A 19,398-nucleotide genomic window follows, 5' to 3' on the forward strand; every position below is an offset into this window, starting at 1 on the left:
CTCTACTTATCTCTGTAGGATTATATCAAAAAATTAATCTGACCATTTGAATTTATTCAAAATAAGAGGATAAAAGAGCAACTAGAAAAATCTAAAACTGTAAAAAATCCGTAGAAAATATAACCTGTCGCAGAAAATATTTAAAATTCTCCTGAAGATTTTTTTAGAAAATACCTCTTTAAAATACTGGTGATACAATGCTTCTGCTCCTGTTAGTTGAAGTGACAGCCTTTTCTCTGGGAAACGTGAGTTAAGAGTTCTGTGCTTCTCTCTGGTCTGATAAAATTATTATCTAAAACATTGTAGGATATGAAAATCTGCATTTTCATTGTATTAGGAAATTACAACTTCGTGACCTACAACAAATAAAAAAAACCCACAACTTTAATTAGCAAGCAACGCGTTATTGTCAGTTTTAACAGAAATAATAGGGGAAGCATTTGTAGTCTCAGTCTTTTTTGAGACATTGGAAACAATTCTTTCTCCTTCATTTAGTCTCTTTGGGTTTAGGACATCACTCTTCCACTACTCTTTCACCATTGGAAACTCACTTTTCTTTTTTTTTTTGTTTTATTTGGTCCCTCAGAATGACATTAATTTATTCACCAATAAAGCTCAAGCAGAATTATTTTCGTGCTGGAATAGAAAGGAGTTGGAAGAAAATGATCTCCTTGCATTAACCTTGAACTGTAGAAGAAGGTAAAGTTATGTAATTCAGGCATCTAAACTAGGAGTTCAGTTACCCTGGGTTCACGATGTAGATAATGTGAAGAGATTGAGTCTTCCAGAAGATAAATCAGAGAAGCAGCTGAATTTTGAGTCTTGTTTTGCTCCTCAGAAGAAACTCTTTCTGTGTGAGCTAAAATGGGGCAGCAGTGACAGCTGACTCTGCAGGACTGGATCCATGCAGCTGTGATCCTCTGACACAGCTCCTGCCTTTCCAGATTAGCCCTGGCTTCTCATGAATCAATATTGCTGATGAACGGACTCCAATAAGAGAAGTCTATTTATCTTCTGTTTTATGTGAAGGATTTTAATTTTCAGTAGAGTGAAGAGATTGCCTTAAAATTTTATTGCAATTTTTAAAACTATTTATTTGCTTTAAACATGTGTCCGCCCTTCTGAGCTCCCAGTCCACAATATCTGCCTCATTTGCAAGGCTTTCAAAAGTCAAAATTGTTTATTGAAATAAAAAATAGAGAATTCATTTCTCTTCTGACACAGCTATCTCAGGTAGCCAGTTTAAACACATCACACCTCAGAAGAACATCTGTGTCATGCTATTTGACTGAAAGAATGCATTTTAATGACAAACTGCAAAATTTTGGAAAAACGTTAGGAAACGGCTTTATCCGCAAAAATCAGACAACTTAGTATTATTTATTCTTTACATTGAATTTTTTTTCCCTGAAATTGAAAGCATTTTTCACCTTTCTGAAAGAGCAGGATTATTATTTTTGTTGAAACATGGAAAACACTTTCATTTGAACGGGCTTGAGGCTTTCAGTGGTCATTCTTGTTAACATTTGCTGGTTTTTGGTTTAAGCTGTCACATTCTGGAACATTCATCTGTCAAAAAGGTATTTTTGTCAGGTTTATGTTCACTCTTTGAATAATGTGAGCAAATTCTACATACTATAAACTGATCTTTTTAGTTCTTTTTGTACTTCAATTAATAGATCAGATAATTAGAGACACTCCCTTTACAAAAAAAAAAATAATCCTATGCTTATGATTTCTTCAAATATCATGTTCATTTTTCCCATTAACCGTACTAAATACATTTTGTTAAGAGATCTATATTGCACAGAAGAGGGTTTAAATACTGTCTTCATACCACAAAATCTTATTGCCACAATTTTCAAAGTGCAATTGTCAGACACCACCTATTTGAGGATTATTTCATTTTAGCAAACATTGTTAATTACAGGGTTATGCTGACTAATTTTTGTTTTAAAATTGATGAATTCTATCACCAGTACTTACAGTTACAGAATCAAAGGAAGTAGTCATGAGATTAATTTACCCAACCATTATTGGTGAACCAGTGAATAAGTAGCAATTCAGATTAATTTACTGAAATGCTTTCATGTATTGTTGTTTGTGAGATGCTGCTAAGTGCATATTGGCTGGCTGCCGTTTTAGCTTTCCTTATGAGTGTGTAATTAATTTCCTTGAGTTTCTCTGCAAAGCTTTTTAATGTAAAAAGTGCATTAAAAACATTCAAACATCGGTTGGAGAGAATGGACCACAAACACAAGATCCAACTGCTCCAGGGGTTTGGCCACGCTTGCTGTCTTAGAGAATAAGCTAAATGATGAAATGAAACGAAAGAGCTATTGGACCATCGTAATGCATGCAAAGCATCATATAAAAGCTCTCTAGTATGTATTGTAAGGTGAAATACAAAACTGCTACCTCTCTGAATAGCTAAGATGGATTGTGTTTGAGACAAAAGAAATAATTTATGAGCAGATGAGAAAAATCAGCAAGCCAAATACAACAGTAACTTAGTGTTAATATAAGATTTTCAAGTTACAATACATTGGTAGTTTATGGGAGGAAGAAAATGAACACGCCATCTAATTAAAAGATAATTTGTATCAATTAGAAGTAAGTTAGTGATACTCTGGAGACTACTCTCAGAATAACTTAGATAAATTAGAGGACTGCTCTAACTTGGTCTTGGAAACATCTCTCTGGGAAGTCTCCAGTGGAAGGTATCATTACAGCACACCATACTCTTTCTTTATCTCTGTCATACACCTGTAGCAGCAACAAACTGGAAAGAGTCAGCAAATGGTGTAAAATGTAATTTCTTCCTTCACCTTTTGACTATACTACTCTTATTAAGCTCTTCTGGAGGGCTACAACCTTGCTTATACGAATGTCGACAGTAGCCCATTACTTCTTTTCTTCAATATTTGCAACTAAGTAGGTATTGTTTGAAGACTGAAACAACACACTGAAATCGATTTTTAAGAACCCACCTTAAAGATGAAAAGTTTTGAAGAGAGAGGAGAAGTCAGTGAAAACCAGTACTTTCTGTAGCACACAAATGATACAAAAGTCTCAAAGGCAGTATGATTGAAATTACTTTTGAAAATATGTCTTTTAAAATAAAGCATATATAAAGCACTTTCATTTGTAATGTTCCTTTCCTCTATTTGTGCTTTGGTAAAAATGTGCAGAAGGATGGAGCAGATAGAAAAGAGACAGCCTATGAGTAGGAATACAGTGGTTCTTCAGAAAAACATGGGAAAGCTTTAGCACTGTAGCTTTAAATGTTTTAGAGAAGAAAACATTTGTGGAGATTGTGAAGTTCCCTTTGAAGAGTTTTTCTCATCATTTTCTTTTGGAGGAAGGGAAGAGAGTAAGGTTTTCTCTCACAAACATACCTACTTTAAATAGACGTTTCAGGAGCACAGATTCATCACCTGTGCTTTCTCTTGCTGTCTAAATTGCCAGCTGCTAGATGAGATCTCCCATTTAAATTCTGTAGATGTTGCTGCTCTGGCTGCATAGCTCTGTTAACTATATATTTTTTCAAAGTTCTGTAGTAGTAATTATTTTAAACACATAAAAGAATCAATAATAATGTAAACATAACCTCAGCAGAGGGGTTAGAACTGAGTCCCATCACCTGCAATCACAGTCATACATGTCACAGCGTCCTAATAACCTTATCTACCTCTGTCTTCAAACACGCAGGGCTTTTCTACCTCTACTCAAAGTGCTGAACTGTTCTGAACTGAAATGTTTCAGTGGTTGAAAGCCTTTTAGTTTATGATCTAAATTTACCCTGGCCTCTTCATATCTATTTGCTTTCATGACAATTTTATCATTTAGCTTAAAATTCTTTCCTCTTTGCAGGTGCATGTTATAGATAGAACATTAGCTCATTTTTTCCTAGTAGTGGTCGATCTCTGATTTTTTAAGCTGCCTGTAGTTTATGGGCAGCTCAAGTGCAGTTTCCATTCTGGAGCTTAATTCCATACTGTGTAAGGAGCTGATGCTCATACAACTGCTGGGTAAGTCAAATACCCAGCTGTGAAAGGAATTGAGCAAAATCAGCCTACATTACCACATGCAACCTGCAACCCCGATTACAGGTTACAGCACAGGCAACTGCAAGCCTGCAACCCAACCCCAGCTTCGAAGGACCCTGAGAAGACACAGTTTCCACTTTGAACTATGCTCATTGCTTCCTTTCCTTAAGCTCTTCAAGGCCATAAAGTGTGTTTTGGCAATCTGAAGATTTCTGCATGAGATTTGTAATGTCTACTCTGGATTTGCCTGCTTTTCTGTACATCATAGGTCATTCCTTTTCACCAAACTGGCCATATATGAAACACAATACCTTATATTTTGCTAAATTGTTTCTTCCAGAAAGCTATACTGTCTTGGCTGGTACAGTTTGATCTTCTGTTAAGTAACCTTTATTATTAAACTGTGTGCCTGAATTCCCATTTGAATTTGTCTGTCTCTCATTGATTTTTCTTCTGCCTTTGTTCTTTAGATAAATGCCCAGCATTTTCTGTCCCTTTGAGGTATTTATACACTTCAGTCATGTTATTTTTCTATCTTCTTTTTGATAAACTAAGCAGAGTGAGCTCTTAAAGTCTCCTACTTCAAGAAAATTTCCCTAACTCTCAGATCATGGTTTAGTGGCTTTGTTCAGTACCTTTCCTAACGCTTTAATATCCTTTTAAAACTTGGACATAGAATTTGATGCAATGTCCCAGAAGTGTTCTCATTAATATCATATAAAATAATAAGTGACCTTCATGCTTCTACTCACTCTTTCAATCTTTCCACACCACTGGATAACACAGTAGTGCAGTGAGAACTTTATCACAACAATGCTGAGTTGTTCAACATGAATCTGAATCCTTCTTCAGACTCACTGCTTTCTCCAACTCTGCCCACATTCCCAATTCCTGTATCTCTTAATATCCTTCCTCTGTCTCTTTTAAACTGTTCTACTTAAATGGACTGAACTTAAGAAATTTCTTGCCCTCAGCAATATTTATACCTCTGTCAATTTTTTTTTTTTTGCAATTCTTAGTTTTAAACCATTAATGATATTGTATTTTCTTTCTGGATCATAGATGGCAGCGCTGAACACCATTCTTACTACGACTCCCTACAGTAGCTTTTTGTCTAGAATTTAGGATGTAGGTACTGATCTAGAGAAGTTGCATCTTGGCTGTGCTGGGCTGCTTCTTGCCCTCTAACATTTATACCCCACTGTAAATGTCCTCAGCTTGACCTAACACTTTCTGACTCAAATATGACTTTTGGTAGGTCATGGACTGTCACCGACCTGTGATTCAGGATGTTTTCCTATCTCAGTCCCTGAAATTCCAACTTGACAGTCTTCAGGGCATGATGCAAAGCTCACCTCTCCTCAGATTTTAGGTGAACACTGGTTTGACAGACAGAATAGACCAAAGACAGGAGTAATTATAGTCCTGGTGATTCTAATTTTCTGTTCATGCCTGGTTTTGTATGACAGCTTTTTTGGAACAAAAATTCTTACCCTACCTTTTGATGGTGTAGATTCAGCTGGTCACAAATGATTTTTTGAATATGTCATTTGACAACATTTTCCATTTTTTTCTTGATTTTTGTCCACTACTTTTGTTAACAAATTTCTTTTTAATTATTTGGCAAGGCTTAATTTCCATCGTAAAGATGTTCAGTACACATTCAGGAAAGTGAAGTAAAGTGCTGCTTTAAGTCTGAAATTGGAAAATGGTTTAAATCCTTATAACAGTTAGTGATATTTACCAATAGCCCACAGGAACAACACAGAATCACTACCAGGGCTAGCATTCTTGTTGGTAACTTTTCCTGTTAAAATATGAATAGCCTAGAAGACTGGGAGGTTATAACCTTTCTCCAGTAAGAGTCTTCAGCAATGAGAAGCCTTTGTTGCCTCTACCTGTGAACAAAAATGTACAGCTCTTCTTCTCAGTAATTTAAAGTTGTGTGATAACTTTATGCTAATCACAAGTCTATTGTAGCTTACTTCTGAATGCACCACAGGATAAAAGTTTTGCTGATAGTAAATTCTTCTAATTCTGCCTGTTAGAAAATGGATGCACAAATTCTTTTAAAAAAAGTGACAGGTCAGAGTAAATTCCCTCTAGAGGTACACAAAGCCATTCCTGGACTTATGGAATAGGTGGGTGTCAAGGAGGAAGCTACGTGCATTAACACTTAAAGGAACTAAATTCATACTTCATGAAAGGAGTGTAACCTTCTCTAACCACTTAGCCAGAGGCTTATTTTTCAGAGGCAGTGTACAATAAAACTGAAGAACCCTTACCATGCAGAATTAATTTTTATGTTAATCTGCAAACAGAAAACCTGTACTTTGCCAGGCAAGCCTTCCTAAAATCCACTACCTTACTCAGGTTTTACTCTATTACCAAGTCTTGCTCCTTTTTAACTAGAAGAATATTCCACAAGTCAGCTCAGATAGATGAAAGTATTATTTGTCCAATAGTATTCTTGAAATACATGTTTTCAATTCGAGGTAATTTGAAAGGACGGAATTCTGCAGTGCTCAACCAGATTTTGCTCAGTAATACATCAAGCTGAGAAAAAGGGAAAACATTCTTTGAAGAAATATTTAGTTACAGATTACAGCTGATTTCTACAATAAAACTGGCTTATACAAAATTTATTAATTAAGCTGAATTTATTGTTTTCAGAAGCAGACAATAAAATTATTTAAGATATTCTGAGAGTTTTAACTGACTAATGAAGGCAACTATTAATGATGCTGTCATACAAAAAGGTAAATGCCACTTTGAGAAAATCCATAGTCACAGCAATTACTATTTTTCCTATTCAGCATTAGTTACCTTAATTTCAAGGTACTCTATTCCATGGCAGCCTTTAAAAGTAACAACTACAAGTCCAACAAAGAAAGATTTAGAAAAAGTTCAGTGAGGTGAATAAAGGACAAACAAACAAACTCTCCATTCAGAGAAAGTGATCAGAGAAAGATTAAGTTAACAATGAGCTTTCCTATATTTGTGTTCTGGAGAATTTATTTACGTCCAGAATAAAAATACAGGAGATATATATCCTGTTGTGTCAGAATTCTATATACCCTGTGGAATAGAAATATAACTTTCTTATACAAAAGTATAAGAAATAAATCTAAGTGTTTTTTATATATATATATATATATGCATATACACAGTAACTTGATTTTCCTGCCTTACAAATAGATAAAATCCAGCAAATTGTACATGGACTCTCATATTTTATTTGCTTTATAACCACATGCAATGTTTTACAGAAATATAAATGACTACAAGTTGCAATGATGTGATGAATCAGATACATTCGGAATGATTGATAATGAAAATTATGCCAATAGGATAATTTGAAATTGAACTAGAAAAAGAATATGTTAAGTACTTACTTTCTCAGAAAGGGAAATACATTCTCCAGCTATGAGAAGAAATAAAGAACTAGGTTAGCTACTGAAGGAGACTAAAGAAACATTTTTACTGACAGATAATACTGAAAGAGATACCAAAGTATTCAGAACAATTTAGTAATATTCAACAATTCAGAAATTTATGAGCAATCTAGAAATATGTAAATCAACTTACATATAGAATAAACACGAGATAAGCAAATAAGCAGGATTAATTTTTAACTCTCTGATTTCAGATAATATTACAATTAGAAGACTTAATTGCCAGTTTAAATTCAAATATGAGTAAACCACAGCATTCTAGAGGTTTCTATGTTCATATTCTGTGCATGCCCAAATTTGGAACACTCAAGACTTAATATGAAATAGTTTTTTATTTAAGTTAATAAATCCAAATTTCAAATTTGAAGACAGATTTTTTAGTAGACCTTCTAAATGGAAGTTGCCATAAAACTGTACCTTTCATGTCCTGGTTAACACAGTCTTGGGAAGAAAAAAATGACATTGCCAATCTGCACTTAATATGGCATCTGCATACACACGTACCTGTATGGAATTTTTCTATTTTGGAACTCCATCCATTGCTAACAAGCAAAGTTCAGCATCGTTTTTTTTATGAGTTAGAAAATTCCAAAGGGTTTTACATTATTCCCTGTGTTCGCTTCTAAACAAAGGCATATTGAAGCACTTCTAAAAGAGTGGATTGGCATTAATAGGAGACAATGAAGTGGGTAAGTAAAAGAGATTCACATACTTCTGCAATAGATTTTTGACTCGAAGTCAGCACAAATAGGAAAAAGCTCTTTATCATTTTTGAGACTCCCCAAAGCCATGAAGGGTTTTAGTTGCACTGTGTATCACAATATTACTCATAATTTTATTTACGTATATATTTACTGACTATTGTTTTTTCGATGTGTTGGCCAGCACTCAAGTAAGCATTCCACAACAGTAAAGACCTTTTCTTTGGGTCCACATGGCTGATCGCAGTGCCAATCCTCTTCTCTCTTCACATGTGCAGAGCACACTTTAGAGTGTCAGTGGGAGTTCTGCATGCGCATGGAGAGGAGGCTATTGGAGATGACACTTACCATGTGGCCCTGAGATGAAAATTTTGCCCAAAAATAGTTCCTTCAGTAAGTGGTTGGGTTTTTTCCACTGCAGCAGTCACTTTTGTTTTAACAGAAAATGAACCTCTAAGAAAATGTTAAAGAATAACAGTTGGAAAGAGACTGATATATTGTATTAAGTTTAAATATCAACATAAAACATTGGTTGGACAAAAATCAGTGGTAGCAGTACTATTCTATGAAAGACCCTTTTTTTTTTCTGATCTAGGCTTCTATTACAGCACACCCAGTTAAGCAGACCAATCTTGGAATAGACTCCAAATATGACATTGCACATGCACAGCTATTTGTGTGATGATATTATTTAAGTCTGTGATAATGCATTGATTACTGTTGACTGGAACTGTTATTAATGTCCAAAAGTCCTGAGGAAGAGGTAACAGCAACCTATAACTATGCAGCTTAGCAAAAAAAAAATTGCATATAAAATGACAGATATAAAAAGAACTTGGTGTTTTCATTTCTTTGCTACTATTATTTTTGAAGGGTAAACTAGCTTGAAAGGCAATCTTAGCTTTCCTATTTTCCTGTTCATACAAGAATGAACTAAGTGATTTACTATGTAAAATTAAAGTTTCCCTAACAAAATCGCTAACAAAATGTTTTGTTTTGGTTTTTTGTTTGTTTGTTTTTCCTTGCTGCTAGCTTGGTAGCCACAAAGGAAACAGACAGTGCAAGATCTCGTAGCATGCCAATGTCGCCATCTGATTTCCTGGATAAGCTAATGGGTAGGATGTCAGGCTACGATGCAAGGATCAGACCAAATTTCAAAGGTAATTTCAAACCTAAACCTTCAGGTTTTCAGTATTTCAGTATTTCTTCTCACACAAATGCAGTTTCTGGAATAAATGTGAAAATGAAGAAGTACACTCACTAAAAAAAAAAAAAAAAAGTGCCTTCTTTTGCCTTTCTTTGCTATGACAGTTCATTTCACAGCTGCCCAATATTTCTTTTAGAAATTTAGCTTATCACTAGATTTGAATTGACTAATATGGTTTGGGGTTTGTTTGGGGTTTTTTTCCCTTTCCTGAAATGCTTATTAATGAATTCAAATTCCCACCTTGGACTACCATAGCCTGAAGCACTCCAGAAAGCAAATTCTGTGAAAGATAGGCCAAATCCTCATACCTGCTTGAGCCTAACTAAAATGAAGAGTATGTTAATAATATAACCATCAGAGTCAAACTCAAGAGAGCTTATCTTAGTTACCAAATACATCACTAAAACAGATTCCTCACTCCTGTGGCCCAGTTGTGCTTTGAAATGGCAAAAGGGACTATCTTTCCTCTTGTTCCTTTTCTCAGTTCTCCACTGAAACTGCAGGTTCTCAATACCTGGAATTTTCTCGTGGTGTGTGCCTTTCATGCACTTATCACAAACGAGATTCAAACAAGACAAAAGAGATTCAAAGAAGATTGAAAGTCCAAAGTTTGCAGATGCAATGGTTACATCTTCTGAGGGTCTTGGTGCAAACCAGACTCAGGCATGCTAAAGTAGAGTATTTAATGAAGGGTTACACAAACTATATTATTATACAAATACACAAACTATTATACAGACAAATACCACCCATTCTAACTTTTGCAGTCTGGGAAGTTTACGTAAATCTGACTATACTTTTTTTAGAATGCAGAAAGTACCAACAATATACTGGAATTATATTTTACTCTATTTCTGAATCTTTAAATCAAATTATCAGTCTTTAAATTCTCCAGAATATAATAGTTTTTTGAAGAGTAAACCTATTGTGATTAAAAATGATATTAATCTTAATTTGCCTTACCTGTCTCCTATTGCCTATCTTCCTGAGTCCAAGAGATTCTCTTAGCTGTAACATTTCACTATAAAGCAGGTTTTACTCCATTTTTACTACAAAAATTTTCCTTCAGGAAGACAGGCCTTCCTCCTCTAAGTCACCTGTCACTGCCTTTCTACCTTAATTCTTATGCAGCACTGAATTTTATAATTTTTTGACGTTTCCAAGTCCCAGGAACTTAAGTGGTTATGACTCTAAAGCCATTGCTATTTGCTTGTTTTGCCAGAATTTGTCCAGACTGATTCATAAGGACCAAGCAGTTTGTCAAATTACTTCCTCATCAGTAAGCCATAAAAAGTTGGTGCTGTATATATAAACTTATTACCAAGGATTTACTGCAGCTGGAATTGCTTTGCTTTTAATAAGTTAGCGGTGCTGATATTTCTCAGGAAATTATAAACATGCACTGGAAATTCAAACTCATCCCGTAAAAGATTTACAACAGTGATCACTACCCCTAATGACCATACAGAGTAAGTCCCATGGCCTTTCCTTGCCAGAACTACTTTGAAGAATGTTCCAGTGCCTGGCCTCCTGGAGCGTTAATGTATGAAACAATATTTGCAAAGTAATGCAAAGCACTTTATTTCTAAAATTACTTTCTTATATGAGTGGTAGCTCTTAAATTATTTTTGCTCCTCATTGAAGTTACCTTGACTTGTTGCCACAGTATACTCTAGCATGCAAACTGCAGGTTCAACCTAAGGTAAAGCTGTGCTGAGCAAAAGGAGACCTCAGGCAAAATCTAAGCACTGCAGTTTTTCTTCTTTCTTCTGTGAGTCTCCTGAAGTCCTACAAAGAAGCATTTAAAAATGAGGAGCTTATAGCTTAGCAGTTGATTTGGGGATTGGATTTTGGAGTTTGTCATGGCCACCATGCAATCAGAGTCTTCTAATGGGGCTACAGTGAAGAATAGGCAGATGGCTTAGAGATTAGCGAATTCAATACAGTACTTCTTGAAAGTATAATTCAAAAGACTTAGAGCCTTGTTTTGTAACTGTTGAAATTTAAAGAGACAAAACCTAATTTGACATTGTTCTTTTTCAAAAAGTGCACGTTCTAAATCTTCTAGACAGCTATGCAGTTTGAACAAATCTGCCCAGAATGATTCAGATCTATCACTAAGAATAAGTATCTCCTTAAGTGACTTTGCCACTTTCTGGTTAGTTTTATTAGTCCCAGAACAAGTGCTGGGGCTTAATGCCTTTTTGAGTTTTTAATCTGGCAACAGTTTTAAAGAAACAGAATGAGTACTAAAAAGAGAACTCAAGACAGGCATTTTAAATAATTTGTTCTTCCAATAAAATTCCTTTGTAGATAAGATTTTTAACTACCAATTTTAGTTATAATTAATCTTGGTCAATAACATATAATTATATATTTTGTCTCAGTGTTCTGCTTTTGGACAGGGCATTCTGCATATCTCTTCTTCTTCAACAGAAATAATAGAGAAGACTGTTGGTATTTATTTAGCTATTCCATAGCTAAATACAACAGAAAATTAAGAACTCTTGTAAAATCTTTGTTCCAGTTTCAAAATACTTTTAGTTCTGGTACATCAAACCTATAGCAAGGTCCTTCTCTTACTCAGCTGTTCAACAGACTGTATCTGTTCCTGCAAATATAGGAAATACTTCACTGTCTTTCAAATTCGGACACAATTATGTAACCCATGTGTAAAAATTGTCATGGCCTCAGGATGCTCAGAATTAACCTGATACAGAAGAGATGTTATATTTTTAAATCTGTACAGCCCAGGTTGCACCGTTGATAACAATCTATTAAGGTGGAAATTTTGGGATTCACATAGGAAAGTGTGAGCTGTTCCTTGCCCTGGTATTGCCAAACAGTATTCAGCAATCATCAGTTTAGGGATTTCTTAAGCCAGGACTTAACTGAAAAAGTAAATTTAGATAAGTATGTTCTTCTGATCATTTCTGGAAGCTGTTTATACTTTTGGCCTTTCCAGTATTTTATGGCAATAAAATCTTTGTGGTTTGGAATAGTGAAAAGTACCATTTTTCGTTTGCTTTGAATTTGGTGACTATTTTACAGATTTTATTACCATGTAACATACTGAGAAATGGAAGAAAAGGATTACTTCCTTTTGATCTTTACAGATTGTATACTTATATCGCTCCTTACTGTATACCTTTTCCAATGGGAAGAATCCTGCTCTACTTAAGCTGGTGTTGTGTGGCAGCATTTCATAGAATTTGCGATCCTTCTTTGACTACTTGACGTCTCTTTTCTTCCTAATATATCCTTCTGAGGCAGACAGAGGAGAAATTTTGAAGTATTCAGGAAGGAAGTTCATGATCTACTTGTATGGTAGTCCATTTTTTTTTAATGTATTCTTTGCATTCTTCTATCTTTATTGATTACAGAGCATGCTTCCAGACAACCATCCCCAATTAATCTAGCCTCTCTTTCCTGCATGGAAGCCATTAATTTGGAGCCCCTCAGTAGGAGTGCATAGTGAAGATTATTTAGCATTTGACTGACACTGAATTTCATCAGACATTTTATTGCTCAATAGCTCAGTATTTTGTGATTTTTCTGCACCTCCTTGCAGTCAACTTTATATACAACTACCCTAATAATCTTACAATAGGAGCAAAATTGTATTGCTATATTTTCTTTTCTAGGTCATTAATATTGAACTACTAAGACTCAGTTCAGATCCATGAAGGAACTCACCAGCAATCACCTTGCACTTTGAAAAATGGCTATTGATTCCTAACATTAAATAACTTTAAAGCAAAAGGCCTATAAGAGAACTGTCTCTCACTTCATCAAGACTAATATCCTTAAAAAGCCTTTGGCGAAAGATTATGTTGAAAAGTTTTTGAAACTCCAAATAAACTATTTTAATTAATTTAATTATGTATTACAATTAAAATTAATATTTATTTAAGTTAATTAGATTGCCTTTGCCTACATGCTCATCAGCTCTTTCAGAGAGCTTCAGTAGATCTGAGAGATGTTATTTCAGCAAAAATAATATTAATCCATATCTATTAATCCTAACAGTCTTCATCATTTCTACCAGTTTAGCTGGTACAGAGGTAAGGTTTACAGGGACAAGGTTCATTGTCAATGTCATCCACCATCATACCTGAAGTCTGGTTTTCTTTTGTAATTCAAGTTTTACTTGCTGGACATGGCTCGCATTTCCACTGATAACAAAATGGACACAGGTGATAGCTGACTCACAACGATTCGTATTTCCACAATTTTGCAAAGATTTTTATAATGTCTGGCTTGATATCACCTCAGCCTGTCAGTTTGTTCCTGTTCACTTAGTCCGAAATGTCTTCTACAGTCCTCATACAAATCCTCCATCAGAATGGCTCCAGTATTTGACACAGCTAGCAATTGGGACAAATGCTGCTACAAAGACTTCATCTAGTTTTTCTGCTCTGACCTTCTTCACTTTCATGGATACTTTTATATCTTAATCATCTTCTCTTGACTTCACCTTCCAGATCTTGGCAGGATTCTATTTTTAACATCTTGCAGATAGTTAGCATTGTTAGTTTTTCCGTCTCTAGTGAGTTTCAGCTCTATACTTTTTCTCCCTGTCTTTAACTGATGTTCAACTTGTCCAAGTTCCTGTGTTTGAATATGACTTCCAGTTTTAACATCTTCATTTATGCTTCTTTTTGACCATGTTTTGGGAAGTTCATTTTTACTCTCACCACAGTATCTTTAAGTAATCTGTGAACCATCTGCAAGCTGCTTTTAGCTTCTCCTTTTATGCTTTTTTAGCTGGCCATTAACTATATTTTTGTAATGCTGCTTTTGAAATTAAGCATCAGCATTATAGTGATTTAGGGCTTTTTCTTTATAAAAGCAACTATGTTTGTTGATATAGTAAACTTACACTTTAAATCATAGTACTACTTTAAACAAGATAGTATCATACCAAATTTGAGATGATGACAACTAGTACAACATGAAAGTGTTTGAAAGGAAAGCTACCTTGCAAACAAATTATCTAACATAGCCAGGAAGTAAAAATTTCTCCCTGACAGTTTCTAGTGACTCTGCCTTTGTTTGTCTCCCCTTTTTCTTTTTCCCTTGACCCTTTTGAGGAGTTTTCAGAGTCAAGCTTTTACTGAATTCTAAGAAGTACTGGATATACTCCACAGCTCTAAATAATTAACCAAGCATCAAAGCGAAAACAGTGTAAAAGTGACTGCAGAGTGTTACCTCCTTACCTGAGAATTCTGCTCCGTAGACGTAGTCTAGTGTATTACAATAACTGAAGTACACATAGTGAGGTTTTGTTCCAGTTGCTATACAGTACTTCAAAACAATTATTGTCTTGAGGAAAGAAAGCTGGATTTTCCAAGTTGTGTCCTTTTGGCAGAATTTTTATTGGACGTTCTGATTCTTCGAGTATTTAATATCAGGTTCATTGGTCACGTTAGATTTTGCTAGTTGCAAACCACCAGCAGCGGCAGAGCAGCTTCTTAGTTCAGCAACCCTAAAGAAGAAATACTACATAAGGGTTTGTAAGACCAGTTCTCAAATTCCAGATACAGATCTTTCATTATTAGTGACTGCTTACAACTGCAAAATGAAACCAGGTTCTCCAAATGCTGAACTGGGTTATTGATACAAGAATATTAAGGTGCAGGAGGGTGACAAAAACCCCTTGTGATGGAAAAACCTTGTTTCTGCTGTACACAGACTGAAGTTGATAAGAAATAATGGAGAAATTAGCATGCTCTACCATAATGCCATTTTTACAGAGACTTTCAGAGAAATAATTTAAAACCTTTTCCATGAAGAGACGATTCATTGTTCAGTTATCATAATGACTGCTCTGCCACTACTGATACTTCACAAATGCAAGATAAGACAGAACAACAGTTGACTGAAGACCCATGGTAACAGAAAGTTCAGTTTAAATGGATTCCTAACCATTTTGTGCATTTAAGAGAAACGAGAATGGAATCTAAGTCATTCTTTCTTATCCACATTTGTTCCTTTAAGCAGTAGAGATAAGAGCAGCAATAATGTATTTCTGTTACCAGTGATGACAGATAACATTAAAGTAGCATCTGCCTTGAGTGAAAAAGGTCACTTTTTCCCCTAATTTTTTTGAGAAGTGACATACATTGCTCACTGAAACACACATAAAAATACTTTTTACTATATATTTCAAACGGGATGTTGATTTTTTTGCATAGAATCATCTGTGCAAGTTTATAATGAACTTTCTCCCCTTTTTTTTTTTTTTATTGCTAGAACTGGCCAGTCAAGCAGTATACCTTTGAGAAAAGTCAAAAGGAAAATTATTAGAAACAATTCAATTTAACTGTGAATTAAATAAGTTGTGAATGTAGCATTATTTCCTTCTAAGTCAATAAACGTTGTTTCATAATGGTTTATATTTCACAGTCAGCCAATAAGCAATGATTCTGGAACAGGGACTGGTGTCTTTTTTTTCTTTTGCAGGCCCTCCAGTTAATGTCACATGCAACATATTTATAAACAGCTTTGGATCCATTGCAGAGACAACCATGGTAAGATATTTTACCTCAAGCAGTGTTTAAAGTTCAAGTTAAATATGTTCAATGAGCTCAAAAGCTAGCTAGGGCTTCTCTTCACCTGGAACTAAATGAAGAAGGAAACCCACTTCTGAGAACAGAAAGTGAGAACATTTAATGTGGCAATTGATTTTTCTAACGGAAAATCCATCTTTGTACCAACAGACACACACGTAAAAGTAAAGCCAAAGGTTGTCTTTTTTATTTATTCATAAGTTTTATTTGACAGTTGTAATGAACTGATTATTTTCAATTAGATAGGTATTAGTTTCTACGGTGTTCCACCTTTCTAACCTCAAAAATGTCAATTCATTAAGTTGCTTTGTTAATAATATTTTATAATTTCATTATATACCGTGCATATGGGGATGTAGACTTTGTTTTAAAAGTCCTTCTTCCATAGAGCTACTGCACAGAGATAATAGAATAAAACGGTGAGCTAGTATATAAAATTTCATTATGAATACTAAGAGTGGGATAAATATAAGTGTATTGCACTCTTTTTGTACATACATTTATAATTTGTCTATTAAAGAAAGGCAAAAGATAGAGTTCAAAAAGACTGGAGATTTTAAAAAAATAAGGAGAAAGAGAGGTCAAAGTCTAAAGACAGTAAAACTAGATATTGAACCATAAGTCCATAAAAATAACTTGGATAATCTTATTCAACAAGTGAAACATATATGCTAATAACTTGGAGCACAGATTTACTCATTAAAATTTGGTGAGAGAGAAGATATAGGCATTCTTTCTCCATACAAGTGCCTCACATATTTTTAAGAAAGGCAAATAAACACCTTTGAAAACAGCTTCATAGTAACTTGGGGACAGAGAGGGTTAAAATACAGAAGGATGAAGGAAGAACTGTGGGAGTTTGTGAGATCCAAATATAGTAAATACTCTGAAATCCCAACTATTTCAGGGGTCAGGATACATACTTGGAATGACAGAACACAGACTAAAAAGAATTGGTATAGCAAAAAAAAAAAAAAAAAAAAAAGAAGAAGATAAAGGAATAATACTAAGCAAAAGCCATCCTTCTGAATTACCAGTAAGAGCAAGAATGAGATCTTTGAATGTAGCCAAGGACCTGTAGTTAGGAAATCAATAACATAAATTCATAAGTTCAAATAATTATGCCCCCTACCTTCAAAGAGATATTCACAGCTGCCTCATCTTTATGCGCCTTGGAACACAGTGGTAGAAAATTTCAGGTAGAAAATTACTTTAATTTGTCTTTGGGTGCATTGCCAGATTGCAAATCCCAAACAGATTTACATGGCATCCTAGGAGATTTATTCAGGTTCGATCAGAGGATTAAGCAATGCCCACATGATTAGACTAGTCCTCCACAGCTACTTTTTAATGGCTGTATGGGTTAATCTGGTGCAAAGCAGGAGACAGACCAAAGGGTCAGTAAAGTGCAAAGATCCAGCAATTAGATCACTATATAAAGGATATTTGGAAAACTGATGTTACTACCACTTAAAAAAATCGTCCTGAATTTGGGAACAGGATGCCTGAGTTCACATCTCAAGTGCGTTTTCTCTCGAAAAAATGAGAATTATAAATGTTTCCTTTCAGTACAACTTAGTAAAATACTTCTATCTTATAATGAAATTACATTCGGTCTGCGTTGTCTTGAAAGCCAACTAAAACAGCAGAGACAGACTACAGCCTGATCTGTAACAAATAGTTCCAGGTAGTATGTTATAGAAAATACCAAACGTGGTCAGAACCATGGTGGGGGTTTCATTCTACTGATAATATGCATTCTAAAACAGGACAGTTAAGCACAACCTTGACCTTAGGACAGATGCTGCCTTCATGATGCTGGTATTCTGTTTATAGTGTATTCACTGATACAGTTCAAACCTGACTTTTGCTGATGGTCAGACCAGCAGCTGTTGACCTCTGAGAGACTCAAATCTTCCTTTGCAGAAGAACAGGTGCTTTCATGTAGATAGGACTTTCAATTAGGTATTTTATTAGCTTTACTTCTCCTCAACGCTGAAGAGGAACATTTTCTGAAAAACAGGAAAATTTTTCTGTCTTAAAATTACAATCAAAACCATCTTCTATTATTTTACAAACTGAATTTCTGCATTGTTGAACAGAAGTCACTTCACTGCAGTTCAGTATTTTACCAATTGTCACTATTTTACCAATTTTGTTTACTATAGTCCTCAACATTCAGGTACCTATGTCTTAATATTTACTCTGAATCTTTACACATAGAAAGACTTACTAGAACAATGTATTAAACTCGAAAAGGACTTCTATATTCTTGATAAAACCTTCTTTCCAAACTGTAAACAAAAGAGCTTAAGTAAGCAACAAGTGCAAAATAAAACCTGGCCGCTCAGTGGTACCTTGAAGTCTCGCTGGTATTTCAAACTGCCAGCTGAATAATGGGATACGCACATGATCTATTAGCTTTAGAGAAGTCCGAGTACATCAAGCCACGTCCTTCCCTGCCGTAATTGCTGTCGGCCCCCTCCGTCTCCCCCGTTCTCCCCGTCTCTCTGGTTCGCTGGTTCTCTCACCCATGACCGAAATCTTTGAGCTCCCTCTGCTGCCTCGGTTATGTATAACACACTAAACACTGGGCTAAAAAAGACCCGGGATCGGCTGCGAAATGGCCCGGTGCCAACTTTTTTTTTTTTTTTTTCATTTCTTTCAACTTATTTAGAGTATGGGTTCCAGTTATTTCATATTCCCTTTCTTCGTCTCAAAAGATAAATCAGATGGTTCGTAGTGGGGAGAAGACATGCCACCTCTGGCTAGGAAACTGTGATTCTAGTTGAACCTAGGTAATTTTAAGTGATCATGTGAGGAACTTAATTTATGTCATGTATACTCTGAGGAGGCAGAAAAAAAGTAAATCACATAATTTAAAACTCCCTTAAAGCAACTTTCATCATCGGCACCACTTAAGGTCCAGCCTTGCCAACCTTTCTATGTTATCGAGCCGAATGGTAGCACCAGATCTGTACATGTCTTGATGATATTCACAAAGTGAGGGTTTCATACTCATCCTCTAGCCAAGTAAAACTCTTACCGTTTCGCCCATATAAAGGAAAACCTAGGTCCAGTCTTATATTTTTTACCTGTTGCTACGATTTTTTTTTCACATAAAGATTTAGAAATCTTAAAGCATAGGAGGTTAAACAAATGTGGAAGCCCAGAATACAATTAATGTTTTACTATATGAAATTAACATAACATATTAACATAAATTAACATCTGAAGTTTTTTATTTAAGATAAAGAGCGACATACGTAACCACACTTAACCTTAAAAATCTGACAAATCAATCGGATTGCTTGGACATGTAAAGTTAAATGTATATTGGCAATATGGGAACCATATCCTACTGGAAACCAAATCATTTGCTTATTGGTGCACTGGAACTTAAATTTCAGGTCC

General features: G+C 35.1%; 1 protein-coding gene across 3 annotated transcripts in view; it reads left to right on the plus strand.

The window, feature by feature from the left end:
* The window catches only part of GLRA3 (glycine receptor alpha 3), a 99,615-nt gene that overhangs the window by 11,903 nt on the left and 68,314 nt on the right, over positions 1–19,398 (plus strand). For all 3 annotated transcript variants that reach the window (XM_049796035.1, XM_049796026.1, XM_049796042.1), the window contains exons 2-3: positions 9,238–9,365; positions 15,878–15,945. In XM_049796035.1, the coding sequence (XP_049651992.1) occupies positions 9,238–9,365; positions 15,878–15,945 (196 nt within the window). The remainder of the gene's footprint in view (positions 1–9,237; positions 9,366–15,877; positions 15,946–19,398) is intronic.

This window comes from Accipiter gentilis, chromosome 3 (genome assembly GCF_929443795.1).
Source record: "Accipiter gentilis chromosome 3, bAccGen1.1, whole genome shotgun sequence".
Lineage (NCBI taxonomy): Eukaryota > Metazoa > Chordata > Aves > Accipitriformes > Accipitridae > Astur > Astur gentilis.